At 31.5% G+C, this 20,870-nt stretch overlaps 1 protein-coding gene and 1 pseudogene across 1 annotated transcript; both read left to right on the top strand.

The window, feature by feature from the left end:
- Positions 1-1,487: 1,487 nt before the first annotated feature.
- Positions 1,488-7,074, top strand: LOC128185343 (uncharacterized). Its single transcript, XM_052854962.1, has 6 exons — positions 1,488-1,542; positions 3,246-3,263; positions 3,375-3,704; positions 4,425-4,823; positions 5,252-5,330; positions 6,307-7,074. Exons 1-6 carry the CDS (start codon positions 1,488-1,490, stop codon positions 6,581-6,583), a joined length of 1,158 nt encoding a protein of 385 aa, XP_052710922.1. The 3' UTR covers positions 6,584-7,074.
- Positions 7,075-15,620: 8,546 nt separating this feature from the next.
- Positions 15,621-20,570, top strand: LOC128182880 (uncharacterized; annotated as a pseudogene).
- The last annotated feature ends 300 nt before the right edge of the window (positions 20,571-20,870 follow it).

Below are 20,870 nucleotides of genomic sequence, written 5' to 3'. Positions count from 1 at the left end.
AATGAAACATCTTCGACTGTTGTGGGTACGAGCACATTACATTACATAAAAATTATCGCTGTGTGCAACTTTGTATTCAAATAAGTTCAACAAGTTAAATATTATACATCTAATACATGGCTTCGAGGGCGACATACCAGAATATTTGCCCCGATGTGACAGGAAAGCCCTGGAGTGTTACATGTATGTCCCTGATGCCGAAAGCAGAGGGCGACATAACATTCCAGGGCATGCCTGTCGTCAAGGAACAAAAAGTCTGATATCGTCGCCCAAGAAGACAAGTAACATGTGTTATGTAGCATTAAAAAAAAAACAAAATCAGTTTTAAAGCATATTAATTTCCATAATAAGTGTATTTTATTGCATGTAACACGTCTTCATATCTTAGAAATCAATGTAAGATGTTATGTAAAATGTCGATCAGAAAAATATATAGGTTTTTAAAGCAATCTGGTTAATCCATCGCTGGGGAGGCACTGTCCTCGAGAACCTGTGTCTCAATTTGTTAAAAGCACCGAATGTTTTACCAAAGATCACACATGTGTTTTCTTTTAAAGTTTTATTTTACAAGCACTGCGAATGGATCAGCTACTCGCAGCTGCAGCCAACCATAAAACGGAGCTTGTTACTGAGTTTTTGTAATGCGGTCTGCCAAGGGTTTATGGGTATCTAAGTGGACCGACAACCCTTGACTGGCGAAGATGCCTTGTGACAGTAAAGGTTAATTACATAATTATCGTAAATTCTTAGTGTGTTAATGATATTTTACCGATAATTGTTAATACTTAATACAGTGAAAAAGTAACTTTCACTAACTGGTAACAAAGAAAATACTTTCAAATTGTTGAATTGTAAAATAAACAAGGAAGCAAAAAAGGGTTCAAAATGACGGAAATGGTCACTTTATGGTAAATGGTCTATTTGAAAAGCGCTCTAATCTGTTTCTAAAATATTCTACATTTCTTAACAAATATTTAAGAAAGGCATTTTGTTTCATTCCATTTGTTGTGCAATTTTTAGTGGCACCACTAACTTGATGAGAGGTGAAATAACATATTATAGTATTTCATACGTCTCCAGCGTTCTTTCCAAAACTATCTTAAAGAGAGGCAAATCCCATGGAGGAAATTTTCACTAAAGTCATTGAGTTACATTTTCTATCTTTCAAGTTTTTGTTTCTGTTTTTTTTTTTTTAAGATGTGTAACTTATCCTTTCCCAATAAGTTTCTTTTGTACTTGTTGTTGGTTTTTAAATGTAATACACTTTGCTCTATCAACAACAGAAAAAAAATCAGCTTTTATGCTTTAGTCAAATCAAATGTTTAAAAAATCAAAAGAATCGCTAATAGGATTTGGTATATACTTTTCAATACAGTTTGAAATAAAAAATACAATCCGACTCTAATTTTAGTCTCGTTAGGTTGATATGAAGTCATCAAATCCTTCCTGGTTAGTTTAGTCACACATGAAATGCAATGTCATGTACAATGAAGGATCTTCTATGTGTGTTAATGGCTATTGTCTCCCTAATGACAACAAATGGTGAGTTTTATTAGATCGTAGGCATACAAACAACTTTTAACATTAAAAGACAGTTTTCTAATCTTTCTGCTTTATTATGCTCATTCTATTCATTTATACAAAATGACTAATACGCATTTTTTCTGAAACCTACTTTTGTCATAATAATGATCTATCTGTATACATGTATTCACAGTTCATGTTAGTCATTGGAGGAAACACGTTAGGAATTTCCGTTTGGTAGTAAAAAGAAATCGTTTACATTGCCATTTATTGTTTGTGTTATATGGTATTGTATTTTTTTTTATGTATAATGAAACATAGATACTGTTAAGGAAGGAGTCATATTATTATCAAACATACTTTTGATAATAAGAAATGCATGAAATTTTGACACAGTCAAACGGATCATATTACTTAATGATTCTATCAGTTTAATTAAATTTGACCTTTTTGTTTTCGAATAAAGGTCAGGTCAAGGTCACTACCTTTTTCCTCAACGTAAAGAGTGATAAAAATAAGTGTAGCTCTTTATAGTTCTGTAGACATTTGTTTAAGATTTGAAGATTCAAATCTTCAATGAAATCATAGACCATGAGAGTGTCTATCAGCTTATACTACTAAATTGGAATAAATATTTATACTAAAATTGATATTGCTTAGCCCGCATTTCCTCTAATTTTCTTAAATTTTGATTTATTTTTTGCTTCCAGTAATAAAATATTTCAAATTTTTATGTATTATGAAGACTTTATATAAAGATATAAAGTGACAGAAAAGCTAATATTTTGACCGTTTCATAAGAGAGGAAAACTGATTTTAGTGATTTTTTCACAAAAATCAATGTATAGAATGGGCGCTTTAAAACGCTTATAAAAATGTTATTTGATAGGCAAATCATATTTTAAAAACATATTCTGAAACCCAAGTATCATATTATTAGTTCACATTAGTAAAAAAAAATCCAACATTATTGTTATTGTTTTTAAAATGCTAAAACAGACTCATTATATATATATATATATATATATATATATATATATATATATATATATATATATATATATATATATATATATATATATATATATATATATATATATATAATATCTGCAGCAATTCTGAATTGCGCAACATGTGATATTTCCTATGCCAATATTACGCCAAAAATATAGTCCTTGTTCCATTCTAAACATTGATAACATTTTTCTATGCCAAGTTGTATGATAGTAAAAAAGAAAGAAAAATATGCTATTTTAATTTCCTTTCATCTCGATTTAATGAACAATTAATCAAATTTACGTTTGACAAGTCGAAAACCAGAAAAGACTCCTTCCTTAAGTTGTTTCATATTTGGTATGCAATATAAAATGTATATTATATATGAACAAAACGGTTATTCAGTAGCTTTCCGTAGAGGGTGACAATAATTTTCAGTGTTAACATAATACACACACTGTATACTCAATTCATCGTGTTTTATGTCGCTTGTGCAAGTGCGCATACTTATGATATGCTCGGAAACATCACTCATTAGGCTGGAAAGTTGATTTGTCGGTAGAAGTAGCCCACAAAACCAATTATAATATTATAAGAGCTCCCACAAATTTTAATGCTTGATAGTAACTGATTTGTATTCCATTTTATTTTCATTTTTCATTCATTTGTTCATCCAAATATAAACGACAAATATTTAAAATTTAACGTCCAATACTCTTTTTCAGGACAATGTCCACCGGATGGTGAGTACAACTCCAAAACAAACAATTATTCTATGAAGAATTCAAGCAGTGTTTAACAGTTGTTTATTTTTATTTTATTTTATTTGTGTTTGTCAATTACTATAATTGTAGTTGGAAATATATCAATAACTACCTGTAGAAATTCATTGGAATCGGGGCCACGGATCTACGTGGACTTTAACAAAATTAACCAAACATGCGAATGTACTGTGACCTCAGGATTTGATGGGGATTTACTTGTGACAGCGGAAACATTAACAATAGCATCATGTAATACGAAAGTGGTAGTAAATGGAAGTCATAGATTTGGCTGTCCAATTTCACAGGGAGCGTCAGTTACGTTTAAATTGTCATTATACCAATTTATAAATGTACAAGCAGAATACTCACCACCATCTTCACCAGGAACCTTTTATCAATGTCTAGAATTTCAAGAAAACGGTAATATATTGATCATTCATTTTCTTCTTCGTCTTCTTGTAAAGTTATTGGATTTTGATTTATGTCCTCAGATAGTAACGCAATAAATAATATTCATAAACTATATTCATGGGGCTATTCTATGTAATATCGAAAACCATCAAAATTTACTTATGGTAAATGTTAATAAATAAAAAGATATGTACCAAAAATATCCTTAAATAAATGAAATACAATAAAATGTTACCATTTTAACCAAAACTTTTTCTTAGCGTAATAAGTAATTGATTGTTAAGAAAGTGATGCATGTACTGCATATAAGAACATATCTATAAATTTCATAGAAAATCTAAGATACCCATTCCATGTATGATTATTAAGATACATATTAATAATAGATGTATTAAATGTATGCATATCATCATGGGAAGAACAATATTTTGACTTCATTCCATTCTTTTTCTTAAAGAATTGTATCTAAAGCGGCAGATTGTATTCGGCATTCTGCATTTCAATTAATTGCTATGATTCCCTCAATATAATGCCATTTCTTTTATATAAGATATGTGTACTTACTCATTTTTTGTACACAAGTTCTTAATTCGTATAATGTATTTTAAACATGATATTTCAGAAATGTGTGTCAAGAAATATAGTAATAAGCGCATAGTTTTTAAAGTCTCCTGGCAAAGATACTTTTTGTTTTAATCAAAGGCAAAAAGATGTGATTCGACTTTTCAGGTGGTAATCGCGGAAACGTTGGTATAACATGTTATGTTCCATCAACAAGATCAACAGGATCATATACAGCATCAACAACAAGGAAAATATCATCAACATCAACAAAAACAGCATCAACATCACCAACAACAAAAACAGCATCAACATCACCAACAACAAAAATAACAGCCTCATTAACATCAACAAAGATAGCATCACCATCAGCATCAACAACAACCACTACAACTATCAAACGATTCACACCACCATCATCATCTTATACTGTACAATCAACCGAGTCTACATCACATTTCACCAATAATAATACAACAGATAACCCAATGAGCTTTGTTACAAGCATTGCTGTTCCGTATTCTTCGTCAACAGAGTCGACTCAAGATGATCCAAAGGAAATGATATGTAAATATACTTAACACTTCAATTATCAACCTATTGACTAAAACAAAGGAACTATTAATGTTTCGCTAAATTATTCGCTTAAATAGTCTAGTCGCCATCTGATTCACAAGCAAGATTTTTACTTGAACTATGACCGAAAATATAAAATCTGGTTAATTTATATTTAAGCTGGATATTATACAGCAATTCAAAGCACAAATAACCCCTGAAAGATTTTGTGAAAATGTACGCATGTATAAATAACTTACTAACAATATCTTTTTTAGCAAATGTCAAAGTTGTATTACAATCATACCCACCTCGTTGTCGGGGTTAATCTTTATCGTGGGTGACATCAAGCGTTACATTGTTGTTGTGTAAATTTTGTTTAGGAAACATACGTTTTCCACTAAATTTATTAACATTTTCATTTTAATACCATTTTAAAGACTTTATAGCTGGTTCTGCGGCTGGAGGTGTACTACTTCTTACTGGACTGATGATTTTCATAATGTTAAAGATAAACAGGTTTGTATCTGTTTGAAAAATAATAAAAACTATCAGTTTTTATTAAAGACATTGGCGCTAAGTGCCACGGCAACTTGTAATTTTTTGCAAAAGCGGATACAAAGGCTAACCATAAGACCATATGGTCACTATATGTATACATTTAACCATGCCCATTTAAACTTGAAAATATTCATAAAAAAAGTAAAAGTCCTGGTAATGAACCGATTAAAATTTGATAAGTTAAATCTTATTAATTTAAAACCTATTGTTTCTTTTCTTCTGCTTTTTATTTGTCATGATATAGAGGATACGAGATGCTATGTTAGCGCCTGATACAGATTTATGCTGATAATTCAAACTAAAGGAAAAAGAGCCCAATAACCTGGCAGACAGACTAATGAACGATTAATGTGTACTATATCCTCCTGTTAAATGTAGCAAAAGTATTACCCGATATGCAGAGCAAATGCGGCACATACTTTTTTTAGACATCGTTACTCTTTACATTTAAAAATTGAAATTAACTTGTGTTCATGTAATAAAATTTGAAATATCTAAAAGAGTTATTGCTCAAATCATGGAAGTCGAGTAATGTACCTCCAGTAGGTCTAGATATTGTATGCGTATCGAAAATATGTACCTTAAGGATACACTTGGTATCGTGTTTCATTGCGATATATTTTTATATTGTTAAATACATGTAGCTACCATGTCAGGAACGAACCACGCAAAAGTAGTACTTTCCGGTACAGTGGTTTAACATTTTAGTTATTTTTTTTTTCTATGAATTGAACGGTGAAAAGATAATGACTATGATGCATATATGCTGATGGATAAAATCATTTAACAAAATCATGTTTATGTAATTATACAAAATAACTGCAATGTGGTTATGTAACAGGTCATTGATACATTGAACAAATATTCATATCCCAATGATTTTAAATATTTGTTTTAATATCAGTCATATGCATAACTCTTCATTTGCTTTTAGATCAAGAAAAAGAAGTAAAAAAGTTGAAAATAAGAAAGAAGACGGCGCCCACACAAATGAAGTATTTGATTACAACAATGAATTAACAGAAAACCCTCTATACATCACATCTGAATCTGCAGAGGAAACGGAGAACACACCAGGAAAACAATATGAACTTGGCTTACCAAACAATAAACCTATAGATCCAATGTCTGTGTATGCAGCGCCAAATAAAAATAGAAATCATCAGCAAATGACCAGTAGTGGAGATGTGTATGCGCAGGTGTATAAATAAAACGTTAGCACTTCGAAGGATGCTGTCAGTGTGCAAATTTAAACCCAAGATACCGTTGGTCATATGAAGGTTAAATAATTCACGACCATAAAACAAATTTAAGAAAAGTAAATGCATCCCAATTTTAATTTTAGTCTTTCTTTATACAATTTCTGGGTTTTTTTAATATTAAAGTAGAATATTAATCATTTATACTATTCTCGATAATGTTATATAATTTTTTCATTACTATTTGAGTTATTTTCTCCATGTAGCTTTAGCCAAAAAAAATAAGAATGTTGAAGTGCATGACTGAAAGGTCAGTCTATTTTTATTGTCATTCTTCAAAAATGTGTAAGTTAATGTAAAAGAGTGTTTGTACATTTAGCTTAGATGCACAAACATGAGCATTGCCAAATACCAAGGCAGTTAGCCTTATTTAACTTACATATATGAGATTAATTTTCTTTGTTATAAAATGAGAAATATTTTCATTGCATCACAATTAAAACTTTTCGCCAAAGACATCCTTACGTGTGATTGATTTACAATTTGCTATTTTTCTGAGCCTGTCAATATAATATAAAAGTAAAAAGAGTCAAACTTAATATCAATAGTTTGAATGCTATCATTTTGCTTTGGATTCGCAAAATGTTTCCATGAGTTCAGTAAATTGAAAAATAATAAGAGCAAGACAATCTATTCGAGTTTCCTTGATTTAAAAGAGTGAAATCCTTCTTCACTCCACTTTGGGTTGACCCACATGATTTTGTTTTAAAGGGGCATGGTCACGATTTTGGTCAAATTTTATTTTTCAATTTTTTTATTTACAATGCTTTATGAATGCATTTCTAATGATCAAATGAAATTTGTGTGCCCGTCGATGAGTTTGGGCTCACGATTCTTCGTCATGTAAACAAGGCTCGTGCCCTGTTTTTGTTTACATAGATTCAATATACCAGTAAAAATCATTTTCAAGATGATTTTGTCTGTAATCTTATTCATTTTAAGCATAAATAAACAGTTCCTAACAATTAACACATTCATTTTAAGTCTAAAACTGGAATTTTCACTTCAACATTCAAAATGTAAACAAAAGCCTTGTTTACATAGCGAGGAATTGTAAGCTCTGTAACTCGCTTTTAACTCAACAAATGACACTCAAATTTTGGTTGTCTTTTAAAAATGCCTTACTGAAGCATTATAAACATTAAAAACGAAAAAATAATTTTTGACCAAAATCGTGACCATGCCCCTTTAAGCAGCGTTTTACATTTTAATAAAATATATCTTGGTTTTCTTTGTACATGTCAACTTAAAATGTCAGACTTATTCAATCTAGTTTAGAACTACTAACCATTACCTAAATCATTCTACTAGTAAAAACACGTCTACAGGTATACCACTTAATAGAAATCCGTCATCAGGAATGTGTTATTATTCCTGTTAGAGTGAACACAGTGTTAAATATAATAATGCGTTTTTAATATTCGTTGAGATGATTCTTGCTCACGTGGAAAATATTCGTCGTCATAAGTATACCATATCCAAAAAGAAAGAAATCAATTGAGCTGCAAAGTGGAGTATCCCCTTCCGGCAGGACTTTTTCTGTAAAATCAATGTGTAACAAACTAAAATTCGTTGTGTATAATTATAATTCCCCGTGATTCACCCTTCCGGTTTATCCTTTGGAGAGCCCCTTGTTTTAAAACGTTGACCCTTGGTTACCGTGGTAACATATTAATCCTGTTGGGAACCCCTCATTGATACCTTAAATAGTTGGTAAAAGTATGCACGGGTTGTACCCGGGAACATCAGCCGATAGACGTGGTCGTCATACCGTCTAGTGCTCAGGGGCCTGTTTTAGAAAAACATCAGGTATTTAAACAACCCATTTTGTACGTTTTAACCACACGTGTTTGAATAGGTTTTCGGTAGTATGTTATTCTTTTTGTTTATTTTATCAGGGTCTTTTCTGCCTTGTTTTGCTGTAAATTTCCCCGTCCCTACAGAACGTCAATACCTATCAGGGAAGGAGGGTTCTTGGGTGCTGAAATATTTCCGGCTCCTGTATTTATGAGTAGCCGTTTCCATTTTCATGGGATAGTTTATAGAGACCGCTGTTCTACAGTGAGTGAGTGAACTACGGCGGCCATTTCGACACATCTCCAAAACTACTTGTGAATTTATACCTGAGGGTGATCCTCGCAGTTTTACTTATTTATCATCGTCAATGCAGATACGTGCTTTAACTTAACATTGTGAAAGTTTGATATTTATATTATTTGTGTCATTTGAAAACTTATATTCTGCATATTGAGTTTATTGAAGAAACCTCCAATCAGCGTGGACGAGGCCATGGGTCATTTACATTACCAAAGAAAACTTTCGTCTAATGCAGCCTCGATAGACCCGTGCAGAATGTGAACTTTCTACTTCAACTTAGTTCTGGTGGTTGCCGATATACCTATTCCTGACTGTAACCACGTGTTCACCTGAGGGTTCTTCAATACCACGTGCGCCGGAACTGGGCTGACCAAATATACTTTTTTTCTTCATTTCATTATTTAATTTGTATATTTTTGTTTGGTTTTTTTCTTGTTCAATTTTCTGTTTAATCTTATTTTATTTTATTATTAAATATTTTGTTAACAATTTCATACTTGTTCTGTTGCTTTATGTAAGTTCATCAGGATGCATAATCACCCATCCTCACACAATGGTAATTTCGTTAGTATTCCATGCCTTCATGCAACTGTACCAGTTGCATGCAACTTATATGCCTAACACGGGGTATTGATAACCTTAATTACATCAATTTTAAGTCGTAACTTTTCTATATTTAGCAACTATTTTCTCCTCACGCTGGCTGTCCACGGGGTAACTCATTCAACTCTTTGTTTCCATGAATATTTATTATAATTGTTTATCTACCTATTTGAGAGCAAAACTCCTTATTTTAGTGCAATGAAAACAAAAATTATGAACAAAACAATGTTGGTGACAAGTTCATTAAAACGATTTATTTAGTAACATTTCCTTAACGAAAATGTGAGACTGCTCATCAAAATAGGGCATGACTTATGAATAGGCACAAAACCATTACCAAATAATGACGAAAGCGTATCAGAAATAGTCTGTTTCAAATTTTGTCTCGCTTTTGTAGTTTTACATATAAAACTATACCGGGACAAACAGAAACTTTACAGATGCATTTATGTCAAGTTATTTGCCAAAAGCATAAAATATTGAATTTATAAGAAATTAAAAGGAAATATTGGTATTTGTAAATATTTTTTTTAATTTCATAATATAAAATTCGTGAAATGATAATGTTGAAATCCTTAAGTACGATATATTCTGAAATTGAGTATTTATGACCTTGACTGGAAATCTTCAGCTTTGGAGGATGAAATGCATGTGAAAATGAAATGAAAAATAATTGAGGTTTATATTTTGTGGGATTTAAGCCTTTTAACAAAAGGAAACCGACATTTTTTGTTGATAGGGAGTTAAAAGGATGTTCAAACTAGAAAATTGAATGGGGCAGTTGATTTAATTCAGTATATTTCTATCGTAACAACCGGCCAAATTTGAGGCAAATTTTCCCGATTCAATCTGTGTGGCACTTGCCCGAGATTCTGGAGAAATGTCAGTCAAAATTTTCTCGCTGAAATTAGTCCTGGAATACATGTATATCAGATGTAGACAGGAATGTTTAAAAATAATAAAAAGTATGAACAGTTGGGTGCAGAATGATAAATAATTAATGGTTGTTTGTGAAAAATGTAATTCAATTTAATTACATAACACTTTTGAGTAAGTTTTTTCGTTATGTCACAAATGAGATAATTTTAAAACTATGGCCTGAAAATTGCTGGCTCAAACCGGAAATAGTTATATTGCCCTCCCAAAAACAGTTATATGTCTCAGGGAATAGTTATATTGCCCGAAACTTTTTTATCACCCTCGAGTGCAATAATTCTCAAAATTAATTACGTCAGCTTCGAAATTTAGCTAAACAGTCGTAAATACAAGTACTGTAACTCCTCGAAATTAAAATTGTAAGGACAGCGTCTGCTGTTCAAATGAACTTACTTTAATTGTTTAATTTGAAAAATTATCAGCTTATTGAAAGCACCGATCGACATTTTACAAAACAGTGATTTGTAAAATATGAACATGCATTAATATTTAAAGTACACTAAGTCTTTTAATGAGGTAAAAAAGTTTATGTTCTTTTATTTAAACTGATTTTGATTTTTTTTAAATGTTAATAACATATATTACATATTTTTTTTCGGGCGACTATACCAGAATATGTGTCCTTCGGCATCAGGCAACATAACATTTCAGGGCTTTTCTGTCACCTCAGGGCAACTGTTTTGGTATGTCGCCCTCTAAGCCATTTAATCTATGTTTAATATACAAAGATAAATATTTTGAATAACATGTTTTTTTTTTAAATAACAGATTATTTTGCATATTTCATATGAAATGGGCGGAATCGTTAGTGCTCCACCTAGTTACAACATCAACAAATACTACTACATATACTCCTTTCACTTTTCTTTTTTAACATACAATATAATGCCACACAAACTATGGCATGTAAATGTAAGGTAAACAAACTGCACATGTTATGCAGGAGAAAACGTAATCTCTTTAATTAGTTGGTCTTATATAAAATCTTGATATGGACAATAACATGCAGCTTGTATTAAAAAAAATGACCCTATGTTAGTTTATTAAATGTATACTTATTGGAGTAATCTTATGGTGATCATCTTAGTGACGAAAAAGCGGTTTGTAACGCTATATATTTGTCAAATAATTAGTACAATGATTGTTTATTCTATAATCCTTTTCATTCGATTTAATGATAAAAGGCTTTTTTTTTTGGATTTATATCAAAATACTACATAATGATTTTAAAAATACAAAAATCGTGTTGGAAAATGAAGTCTCTTGAAATGTCAAAAATTAATTTGGATAGAAAAAATGTTCCTATTTAGGATCAATTCGTTGTGGGTTTTTTTAGATATTTATTTACAATTATTATAGAACATATAAAAAAACAATTTGCATAACAATACTTTGAAATAGTAGTAGCAAATATGTAATAATACACGTAGTACATTTGTAGTAAAACACTAATACATTCATTGCTATATTTTAGCTGTGAGAAGATAATTGTGGTCAGGATGACAAATGCGTAGTGCTTCGCGAAAATATCAAAAAGGCCCTAGATAAATTGCAAAATTTGTTGCCTACTACCATATTAATCTGATCGCAGGTTCTACTTAGGTTAAAATGGCGTGGGGATGTAGATCATTTTGTCTGGAGAGAGCTATGGTGAGACTAAATAGTTGTAATGCTACTTACGTTCTTGAGGTAAGGGGCAAATACATCAGATATCGGAAACTTCAGGAGTCAAGCACTTGCTTATTGTTTTAAAGATAAGGTCTATTTAAATAGTTTCTGCATAGAATTCCTGGCAGGATTTCCGGGCTAGTGACAAAAGTTTACGACTATGGGCCATGGCTGCGATATATTTGATAACTACTTGTGCAACTACTTGGATATTTTTGGGATTAAGTATACATATACCTTAGCTATTTCACTTTTTTATCGGCTCTCTAGACTAACAAAGTTATTGATGTATATACATGTATGTGCTTAATGCCTTTCCCAAGACTTATGTCAATGATCATTTTTAGCTTTTGTTTTATGGTACCCTTTTCGTTTAATTTTACTCCCTTGGTCTGGGTGCTCACTGATTGATGATGTGACCTATCTTTTTTGCTCAGAATGTCCAATAGCTAGCAAATTGTGCTGGCTCTCCATTGTTTTTATTCATTTTTTATTTTGAGGGTGCTCACTGATTGATGATGTGACCCAAATCATGTGCCGGGATGCCCAATAGTATTCTGTGTTCGCTCCCAAATGTTTTTTTTAAATTTTATTTATTTTGAGGGTGCTCACAGATTAATGATATGACCCCCCCCCCCCCAAAAAAAAAAAATTCTTTGTTGGGGAGTGGTTGCTGATTGAAGATGTGACCCCTTTCTATTTTGCTTCGGATGCTCAATAACATACTGTGCTGGCTCCCCATTATTTTATATTTGTTGATTTTATTGGTTTTGAGGGTGCTAACTGATTGATGCAATGACCCAAAATATTCTTTGGTTGCTCTAACCTGCACATACCGAGTAGTGTTTTGCTTATAGATGTTCACTGGTTCTGATTTTATTAGGTTTATTATTGTACCAACTGATGTTGGTATTTTGTCTGTTTACTGGTGTTAGAAGATTAGATCTACTAGTGGCGCAGACTTTAAATTGCCCACATAATCTCGTGGCGAGTTTTTTTTTCCCGATTACCAGTAGTGCTCACATGGACTTTTGTTTATATGATATATGTAAGCGTTAATAAATGGTGTATTTTTTTTTGAATAGTAAACAGCTGCTCCGAGGGTTCATCTTGGTTTCTATATTTGCTTTAATACTGTAAACGTGGTTATATTGACGAGTTCAAAATTTGACGATTTTTTAGTAAGAGACAGTTGGCGAGTTTTAATTTTGACGAATATTTGAATAAGAGTAAGAGTTATCAATCTTTGATTTCTTATAATGCCAGGGTTAGAGTTATCTTTCTTTGATTAAATTGTATTCTCTCTTAAATTGCAATAATTAGCGACCACCGCATGCCTTTGGCTATTTTTGTTGATGTTAAAAGTTGAACACATCAAATTCTGTTTGCTAAATTGAACAAACTAATCTCATTCACGATGTTGCGTTGGTTGAAAACGGCTGCGGTAAAACCAGGCTTGCCTGATCCACAAGAAGCAAACACGCCCGAGAAGAAAAAAAAATAATTGAAAATGTGAATAAAAGTGTGGAAAAGGAGATGTAAACCTGTAGTCCATCTAGGCCAAGTGGTAGCAGAAAACGTAAACGTGGTATTTACGAAACATTTTCACCTGAAACTTACGCGCTATGCCATTAACCACGGAGCATCAAAAGCTGCGAGATATTATTCAAAGACGCTAAAAAAATGTCCATGAAAGCACAGTTCGACGTTTTAAAACGGCATATCTGTTAGAATTCAAAAGAAATGATGGCTCGCCTATAACCGCTCTTACACCCCAGAAACGCGGGAGGCCACCACTACTCGGAAACCTGGATGAAGATGTTTAGGATTGTTTTAAAGATTTGCGCATTTCAGGAGGGATTATCAATACCAACATCGTTTGCTGTATTGGCCGTGGCGTTTTGCTTCATAAAGACAAATTTCAACTGGAGGAGTTTAGTGGGCAGGTATGTCTTAGCAAAAAGTAGGCACGCTCAGTTCTTATACGTATGAACTTCACCAAGAGAAAGGCGACAAAGGGAGTAAAGCACAAGCCTGACGATTTCGATAAAACAAAACAGAACTTTCTCAATATGATTGAAAAACAAAGGAGTGAGTACAATATTCCGAACAATTTAGTGTTCAATTGGGACCAAACTGGTCAAATATGACCCCTCAGTGTTCCTGGACAATGGAACAATTAGGCGCGAGACAAGTCAACGTCGCCGGGTTGGGGGATAAGCAACAAATCACCGCGTTGTTTTGTGTGACTCTAGATGGTCACTAATTACCCCCACAACTCATATACAAGGGAACTACATCTATGTGTCACCCAAATATCAATTTTCCGGATGATTGGGCAATTACACGCTCACCTAATCACTGGTCTACCGAGGAAACGATGTTGGAGTGCATTAAGGGGGTTATCGTCCCGTATGTTGAGGCTGTTTGCGAAAACCTACCCGTGGCACAAATAAATCAACCGGCATTAGCTATTTTCGATGTGTTTGCAGCGCATAGTCGCCAGTAAATTCATAAAATTCACACTAATATTTTTTTTTCTTTGGTGTGTATGTTTTGACATCTCTGTAAATATATGTCTTTGATGATACTTGTATTTTAAAAATACTATAGATAAAAACACCACAAATGCCTTTCTATGTAAGAGGATGTTGTTACCATTGAATGGCGAGATTCATTACTCACACATAATCTGAGTGTGCGTCTGTTATCAAGATTATTTTATTTTTACAAAACGAACGCTTGGTTATATTGTGAAAAAAAAAAACAGGATGTAAATCGTCGTAAAAAGAATAAGTGTGGCAATTTCATAATAAGATGTCGAATGGTTGTTTTGTAAAAGCGCTCTAATTTATTACTTAAATATTATGCAATTATTAGATACAAACCATCTTTTTGCTCCTATCCAGCTGTTTTCCGATTAAGTTGCAACAAGTACTTTTAGAATAGAAGTAATATAACCCGAGTTGTAGAGTAAAGTTTCATACTTTGCTTGTTTTTTTTTGTTTCTATAGAATGGGTCTCAGTCGAGTAGAAAATTCACAAAAAAACCCAAACATTTTTTGTTCTTTTTTTAAAAGTGATTATGATTTTACAGTAATGATTTTTTTTTGCAAAAAATGATCTTTTTTTCAGTTATTTTGATTAGTGAAGCACTCTATCCTTTCAACAACAACAAACAAGTTTCATGCTTTAATCAAAATTGTTTAACGCTTAAAATTATAAACATTAAAAAACTTGCTATTAATACTAATTCAGAAATTATTGTTAAAACTCATCATTAACACGCGGGATTCTGCAAACACACTTTCAATTAAATTAACATTCATTTTGATATCTAGATATTTGAATGAAAAGAACATTTTATAATTGCAACCATTAGTTTACTGATCCCTGAATATTAACAAATGTGAAAAACGATACTGATAGGTTATGCATATTTAATACATATTTTAAACCAGATCAAGGATGTAAGTAATGTTTTTGTAGACGTTGACACAGCATTATTCTCATAAAATCAATAATTTGAGGCCTGTGGTTTCATCCATGCATGCATGTTTATGTTTCACACCTATCAAAACGAAATGATATACAAATAAACTCTATTTTTAATCTGGTTGAGTTTGTACATGCCTGATATTATCTATTCCTTCCTCATTAGTTAGTTAGTCATACTGCATGTAAAATGGAGGATATTCTATGTATGTTTATGGTTAGTGTGTTTCTTGTGACAACAAAGGGTGAGTTTTTATAGAAATTAGTCTTTTAGTATAAAACAACGTTAAACATTAATAGTTAGTTTGAAATTCGTTATCTTCCTGTTTCCTTACACTTCAACCGACTTTTGTCATGAAAATGATCTAGATGTATCTGTACATGCACCGTCAATATGTTAATATTTGGAGGAAATGCGTCAAGATTTATTTGACAGTATAATAGATAAAAAAGAAAAAGTTGATTTTGTCATGATATGTATATGTCACAGTGTATTGCTGTTAGTGTTTTAAATATAATAATGCAAAAACTGCTCGGTAGTTTTCACGTTGGTCATGTAATATTAAAATGTACAAAAGAACACACATTTTTTTCAATAACATACTAGCGTAGAGTGCATTGTGACAAAAAAAATTGTTGTAACACACAAAACTCAACTAACATAGTTTTTGTTATGAGTTAAAATATGATATAATATGATAATTAATTTTTTGGGTCGGAAAAGGATCAATCTAAACACACTTTTTTAAAAATTGTATCTTCCATTACAAGTTGTATGATCGTTTTAATAATTGTAAAGAAATATTATCCCACAGTACAGTGAAACTTCACAAAACTGGCACTCCTAAAAACCAGCACCCCTCAATATCGGCCGATTTAAAAAGTCCAGACCAGCTCTCTCTTTATTTCTTATATATAAACCCTTAGAAAACCGGCACACCCTAAATAGCGGACAACAACCGGTTTTTGTTGTTGTTGTTGTTTGTTTGTTGTTTTTTTTACTGTTGTTTTCTATTTGTCTGCCAATCTTTAACAAACGTGTGAAATATACCCTCACAAATCTGGCAAATGGCCAGAGGACAAAGACACCCCTATAATTGACGGAAGGTGTGAAAACAGCAGGTACACCGTCTCGACAGAGTGTTAGTGTGATAGGTGTTAATTCCGCGTGATGAATATGGCTTTATAACAGGTTGTTTAATAAATGTTGTTATATTAAATTGAGAAATCGGGTTTTTTGTGATTATTCGTGTTTTTTGTTCTCCAAATTTATTGATTCATTTTGATTCGTATAGTTATTGTATTCTATTTCATACTACACTGAGTTAATATTAGAACTCGGCGATAAATCGAACGTCGATTATGCAAGCGGCATAACTGTTTAATAGATTACAAATTCTTGATTAGCCTTTTATAATGTCTTATCTTCTGTGATTTTATATTATATAATCAAACAAAAAATATTCTAATTTAATTTCAGATAAATGTTTCCAAAACTAAAAAAGTTTCAATGTAATATTTATTATAGCAATTTGATATAAGCAGCCTTTCAATGAACACCTTTGTGATTGAAATTAACTGTAAAATATTATACAATCACAATTGATATGCAAAGTTCATTTCCACAATAAAATATATAAAAAAAATCAAATCTTATTAAAACAAATAGATTTAATTATTTTCCGATAATTAAAGATACGACAACAAAATTAACATGTAAAAAAAAATCATGGATTCGTTACATTAATCATACAAAATAAATTTCTTTTTTAGACAGGATTAACTTGAAAACCCTAATTCTTTTCACATCAGTTTCTAATGATCTAAAATTTAATCATAAACTTAAGCTAGTTTTGAATCACGTAATATCAACTGTGTTAGTTGCGTTCTAGATTTTGCTCTGAAAATATTCACATTTAAAGGAGTAAATAGCATACATATCCATTTTTTAATCACTCAAAAAAATGTTATTTCATGGTTTTCTTAGTACATAATATACACTCAACAAAACTGCAAAAGTGTTCACCCAGTTTACTGTATTTTCAATATGAAAGTAGCACATGGATTTGTCTTGTCAACGGGGTGACTAATTTCCACTTAACTTTCGAATTGTTAAGAACGATGCATAAACTTTGAACTCTGGTTGCAACCCGATACCTTCTTTGTTAATTTGTTATTTGTTAATTATCACAAACACTTCCGGTTTGGATGAATGTCGCTCAGAGCTTTTGGATTGTTTTATGTCGCCGATATAAAATGATGTTACACTTATGAAATAGAATTATATCAAAATACGATTTAATTTGGATTGCTTTATATTTAAAACAATGTCGAGGACAAAATAAAAAAAATATTTAAAGTGAATACAATCTGTTGTAAAAGAAATGCAGACCCAATATTTCAACGGTTCTGGCTTTGTTTGCAGTGATCGTTTTGGCCATGTTATGTGGTTTCCTTTTTAAACTATCACCAAAGACTATAATTATGAATCACAAAAACTGTCAATCATATTAAGCATGCGCAGAAAAATAAAAATTAAATCTTTTGAGGTTTTGTCACGGTAAATGATTTCAATCGGTGCTGTTTTATTTTATCTGCGCTATCAATGAGAAGACATATCAGTTACGAAATGTTCAAAATTTCACATCATTTTTTTTTGGGGTTATTTCAAAATTATCTTATTTATCAGGATGAACACTAAGAAGTTTTGTTAAGTGTAAATGATATAAAATCATTAGTTTTTATAATTAATTGTGTTAATTTGTTGTGTACAACATGCACATGAAATTCGATTTAAATGCACTCCTTTATGTTTTAATGGTAATTGATTATCATATCATATTGTAAACAGTATACATTTAAATCTGTTAATTCAAGTTTTATAGAATTTAAATTAAATAAATTGATTTTTTATCTCTGTTTTCAGGACAATGTCCTTTGAATGGCAAGTACAACAATTTTATTTCAATTTACAGTGTCTAAAAGCTGTTTTAATGTGTTTTCTAATTTTAAAATTGTGTGTCAATTATTGTTGCAGTTGGATATAAGTCAATAACTACGTGTCACGACACATCAACATTTGGACCACTGATCTACATAGACTTCTTTAAAATCAACCGCCCATGTTTATGTACTGTGTTCTCAACATTCAGTGGAAATCTTATTGTGACAGCGCAAGAAACAAGGATATCGTCATGTTCCACGCAGGTGGTAGTTAACGGTAGTCGTATTTTTGGCTGTCCACTTTCACGGGGAACGTCAGTTACGTTTCCACTGTTACAATATCAATCTATCGCTGTACAAGCTGAATTCACCCAACCATCTTCATCGGGAACCTTTTATCAATGTATTGGGTTTCAACAAAACGGTAAAATATTTATGTTTTGATTATTTTGAAATAATTGAAGCAAGAAATATTTCCTAAGTACAGGTAATATATTTTTATAAACAAACTGCCTTTCCTATGGTGGCAAAAAACCCTCTACAAATTAAAAAAACCCATAAATTGTTTACAAACAGTGAAGACCAATCATTGTTATTCCGTTATTATAAATAACTATACATGTATGTCACTGATCTATTTCTTCATGCAAATGATCTCCAATTATGTATCTGAATATTTTTAAATCATTATATAGAAAAGATTTTTTTTTTATTTTGTAAAAAAAATAACTGATCAAGATTCTCAACTTAATCAGAAATCATCTTAGGACAGCAAAAATCAAGAATATTATTAGTTTCACTAAATATCAAAACAGTTTTTGTTTTCTTTACGATTTTTCCCTATCGATGAAATGCAATTTTTTTAATTGAACCTTTTTCTTTTTAAATAAAATGTGTTTATTATGAATGATACACTTATTACTTAGCAAAATATCGTGCTTTAACCACTATGTAAGTTTTTTATAGTAGTACCTCTTTTTATTTGCCAGTATTGAAGGAATCGTTATTATTCAAGTTTGATTACAGATGGAAATTTATTACAAAGATAAAACATTCTTAAAAGTTTGACACGTCTTTATGGCCTTTAATTTAAACTAATTTACATTTTTTTCTAAGATATAAAGTCATGGTTCTACAATTCTCCTATTGTGTAAATTGTTATTATTTTTTGAACGGCGGCAACATTTACCACAAATAAAATATGAAACTATGTGACTTTTGTTTGACGTTTGTGCGTGGTAGCTATCCCTGCACCAGGCGATCGATCGATAGATAGATACTCATGTATATCGGAATTATCCTTATCTAAGAAATATCGTAATGAGCGCACATCTTTCCAATCTAGTTGCAAACATTCTTTTTTTTTCTTTTTTTTAAAAATACTAAAAAGAAGTGTGTAACTTTTCAGATGGTAAAGGCGGAGATATCGGTGTATTATGTGATATTCCATCAGGAACAACAACACGAAGATCATATACAGCATCACCAACAAGGAAAACAACACCATCATTATCATTACCAACAAGGAAATTAATCTCCCAATTAACATCACCAACAAGGAAAACAACATCCACAGTAACATCAACAGGGACAATAAGATGCCTATTATCGACAACAAGTAAAAATTAAACTTACATCAACATCTCAATCAGCAGTAACAGCAAACTCAACAAATAATAAACAATCTACATCATCATCATCATCATCATCATCATCGTATACCGTACAATTAACATATCTACATCACGTAAAACCTTCATTAGTTTTTTTACTACCATTGTTGTTCCGTATATTTGTCAAAGAAGTCGACTCAAATGATTGAAAGGAATTGATTTCAAAAATATACCTAAACAATTTAATCATTTATATATGGAAAATAACAAATCAACTATATTCCCCAAATTATTCATTCGATAAAATGTTACAACACTCAACTTGAAATACATTTAAAGTGCAATTACATCACCTTATAAACTAGATTAATTCGCATCTGGTTCACATTTAGGATTTACTTCTGAACTTTGACTTAAGGATTACGTTAACTCAGCGTTTTAGTTGAAACAAACGGGTCGCCGTAGAATTTAATGTACAGTTGTTGAATCATAGAGTACCTGTGACAGTTTATTCAATAAAGTACAATAAGTAATTTTAGTGTGGTTGTTGAAAATTACATTTAACTTAAAAATTGTATTAATATTTTAACATTATGAAAACACAAAGTCGTTATTTGCGACTTACCGTAAATTTCGCGGCAAATGCATTTATAAATAGCCGTTTGTCAAGCATAGGATAACGAGATGGAACAGGAACACTGAAACGTCGATGGAAACGCCTTCAAGAGCCAGATGACCATTCCTATTCCCTGAGAGATACGGAAACATCGTAGTCAGACTTTATCGACAGTCTCCATTTTAAAACTAACTTAACTTTTCTACGAATTAAAGGTTTGGAATAAATTCTAATAAAACATTTCTCTCGGTTCTCGCACGCTTTGTTC

The sequence above is a fragment of the Crassostrea angulata genome, chromosome 5 (genome assembly GCF_025612915.1).
Source record: "Crassostrea angulata isolate pt1a10 chromosome 5, ASM2561291v2, whole genome shotgun sequence".
Classification (NCBI taxonomy): domain Eukaryota; kingdom Metazoa; phylum Mollusca; class Bivalvia; order Ostreida; family Ostreidae; genus Magallana; species Magallana angulata.
Note: the sequence above shows the minus strand (reverse complement) of the source record. Positions and strands in the feature narration are given on the sequence as shown.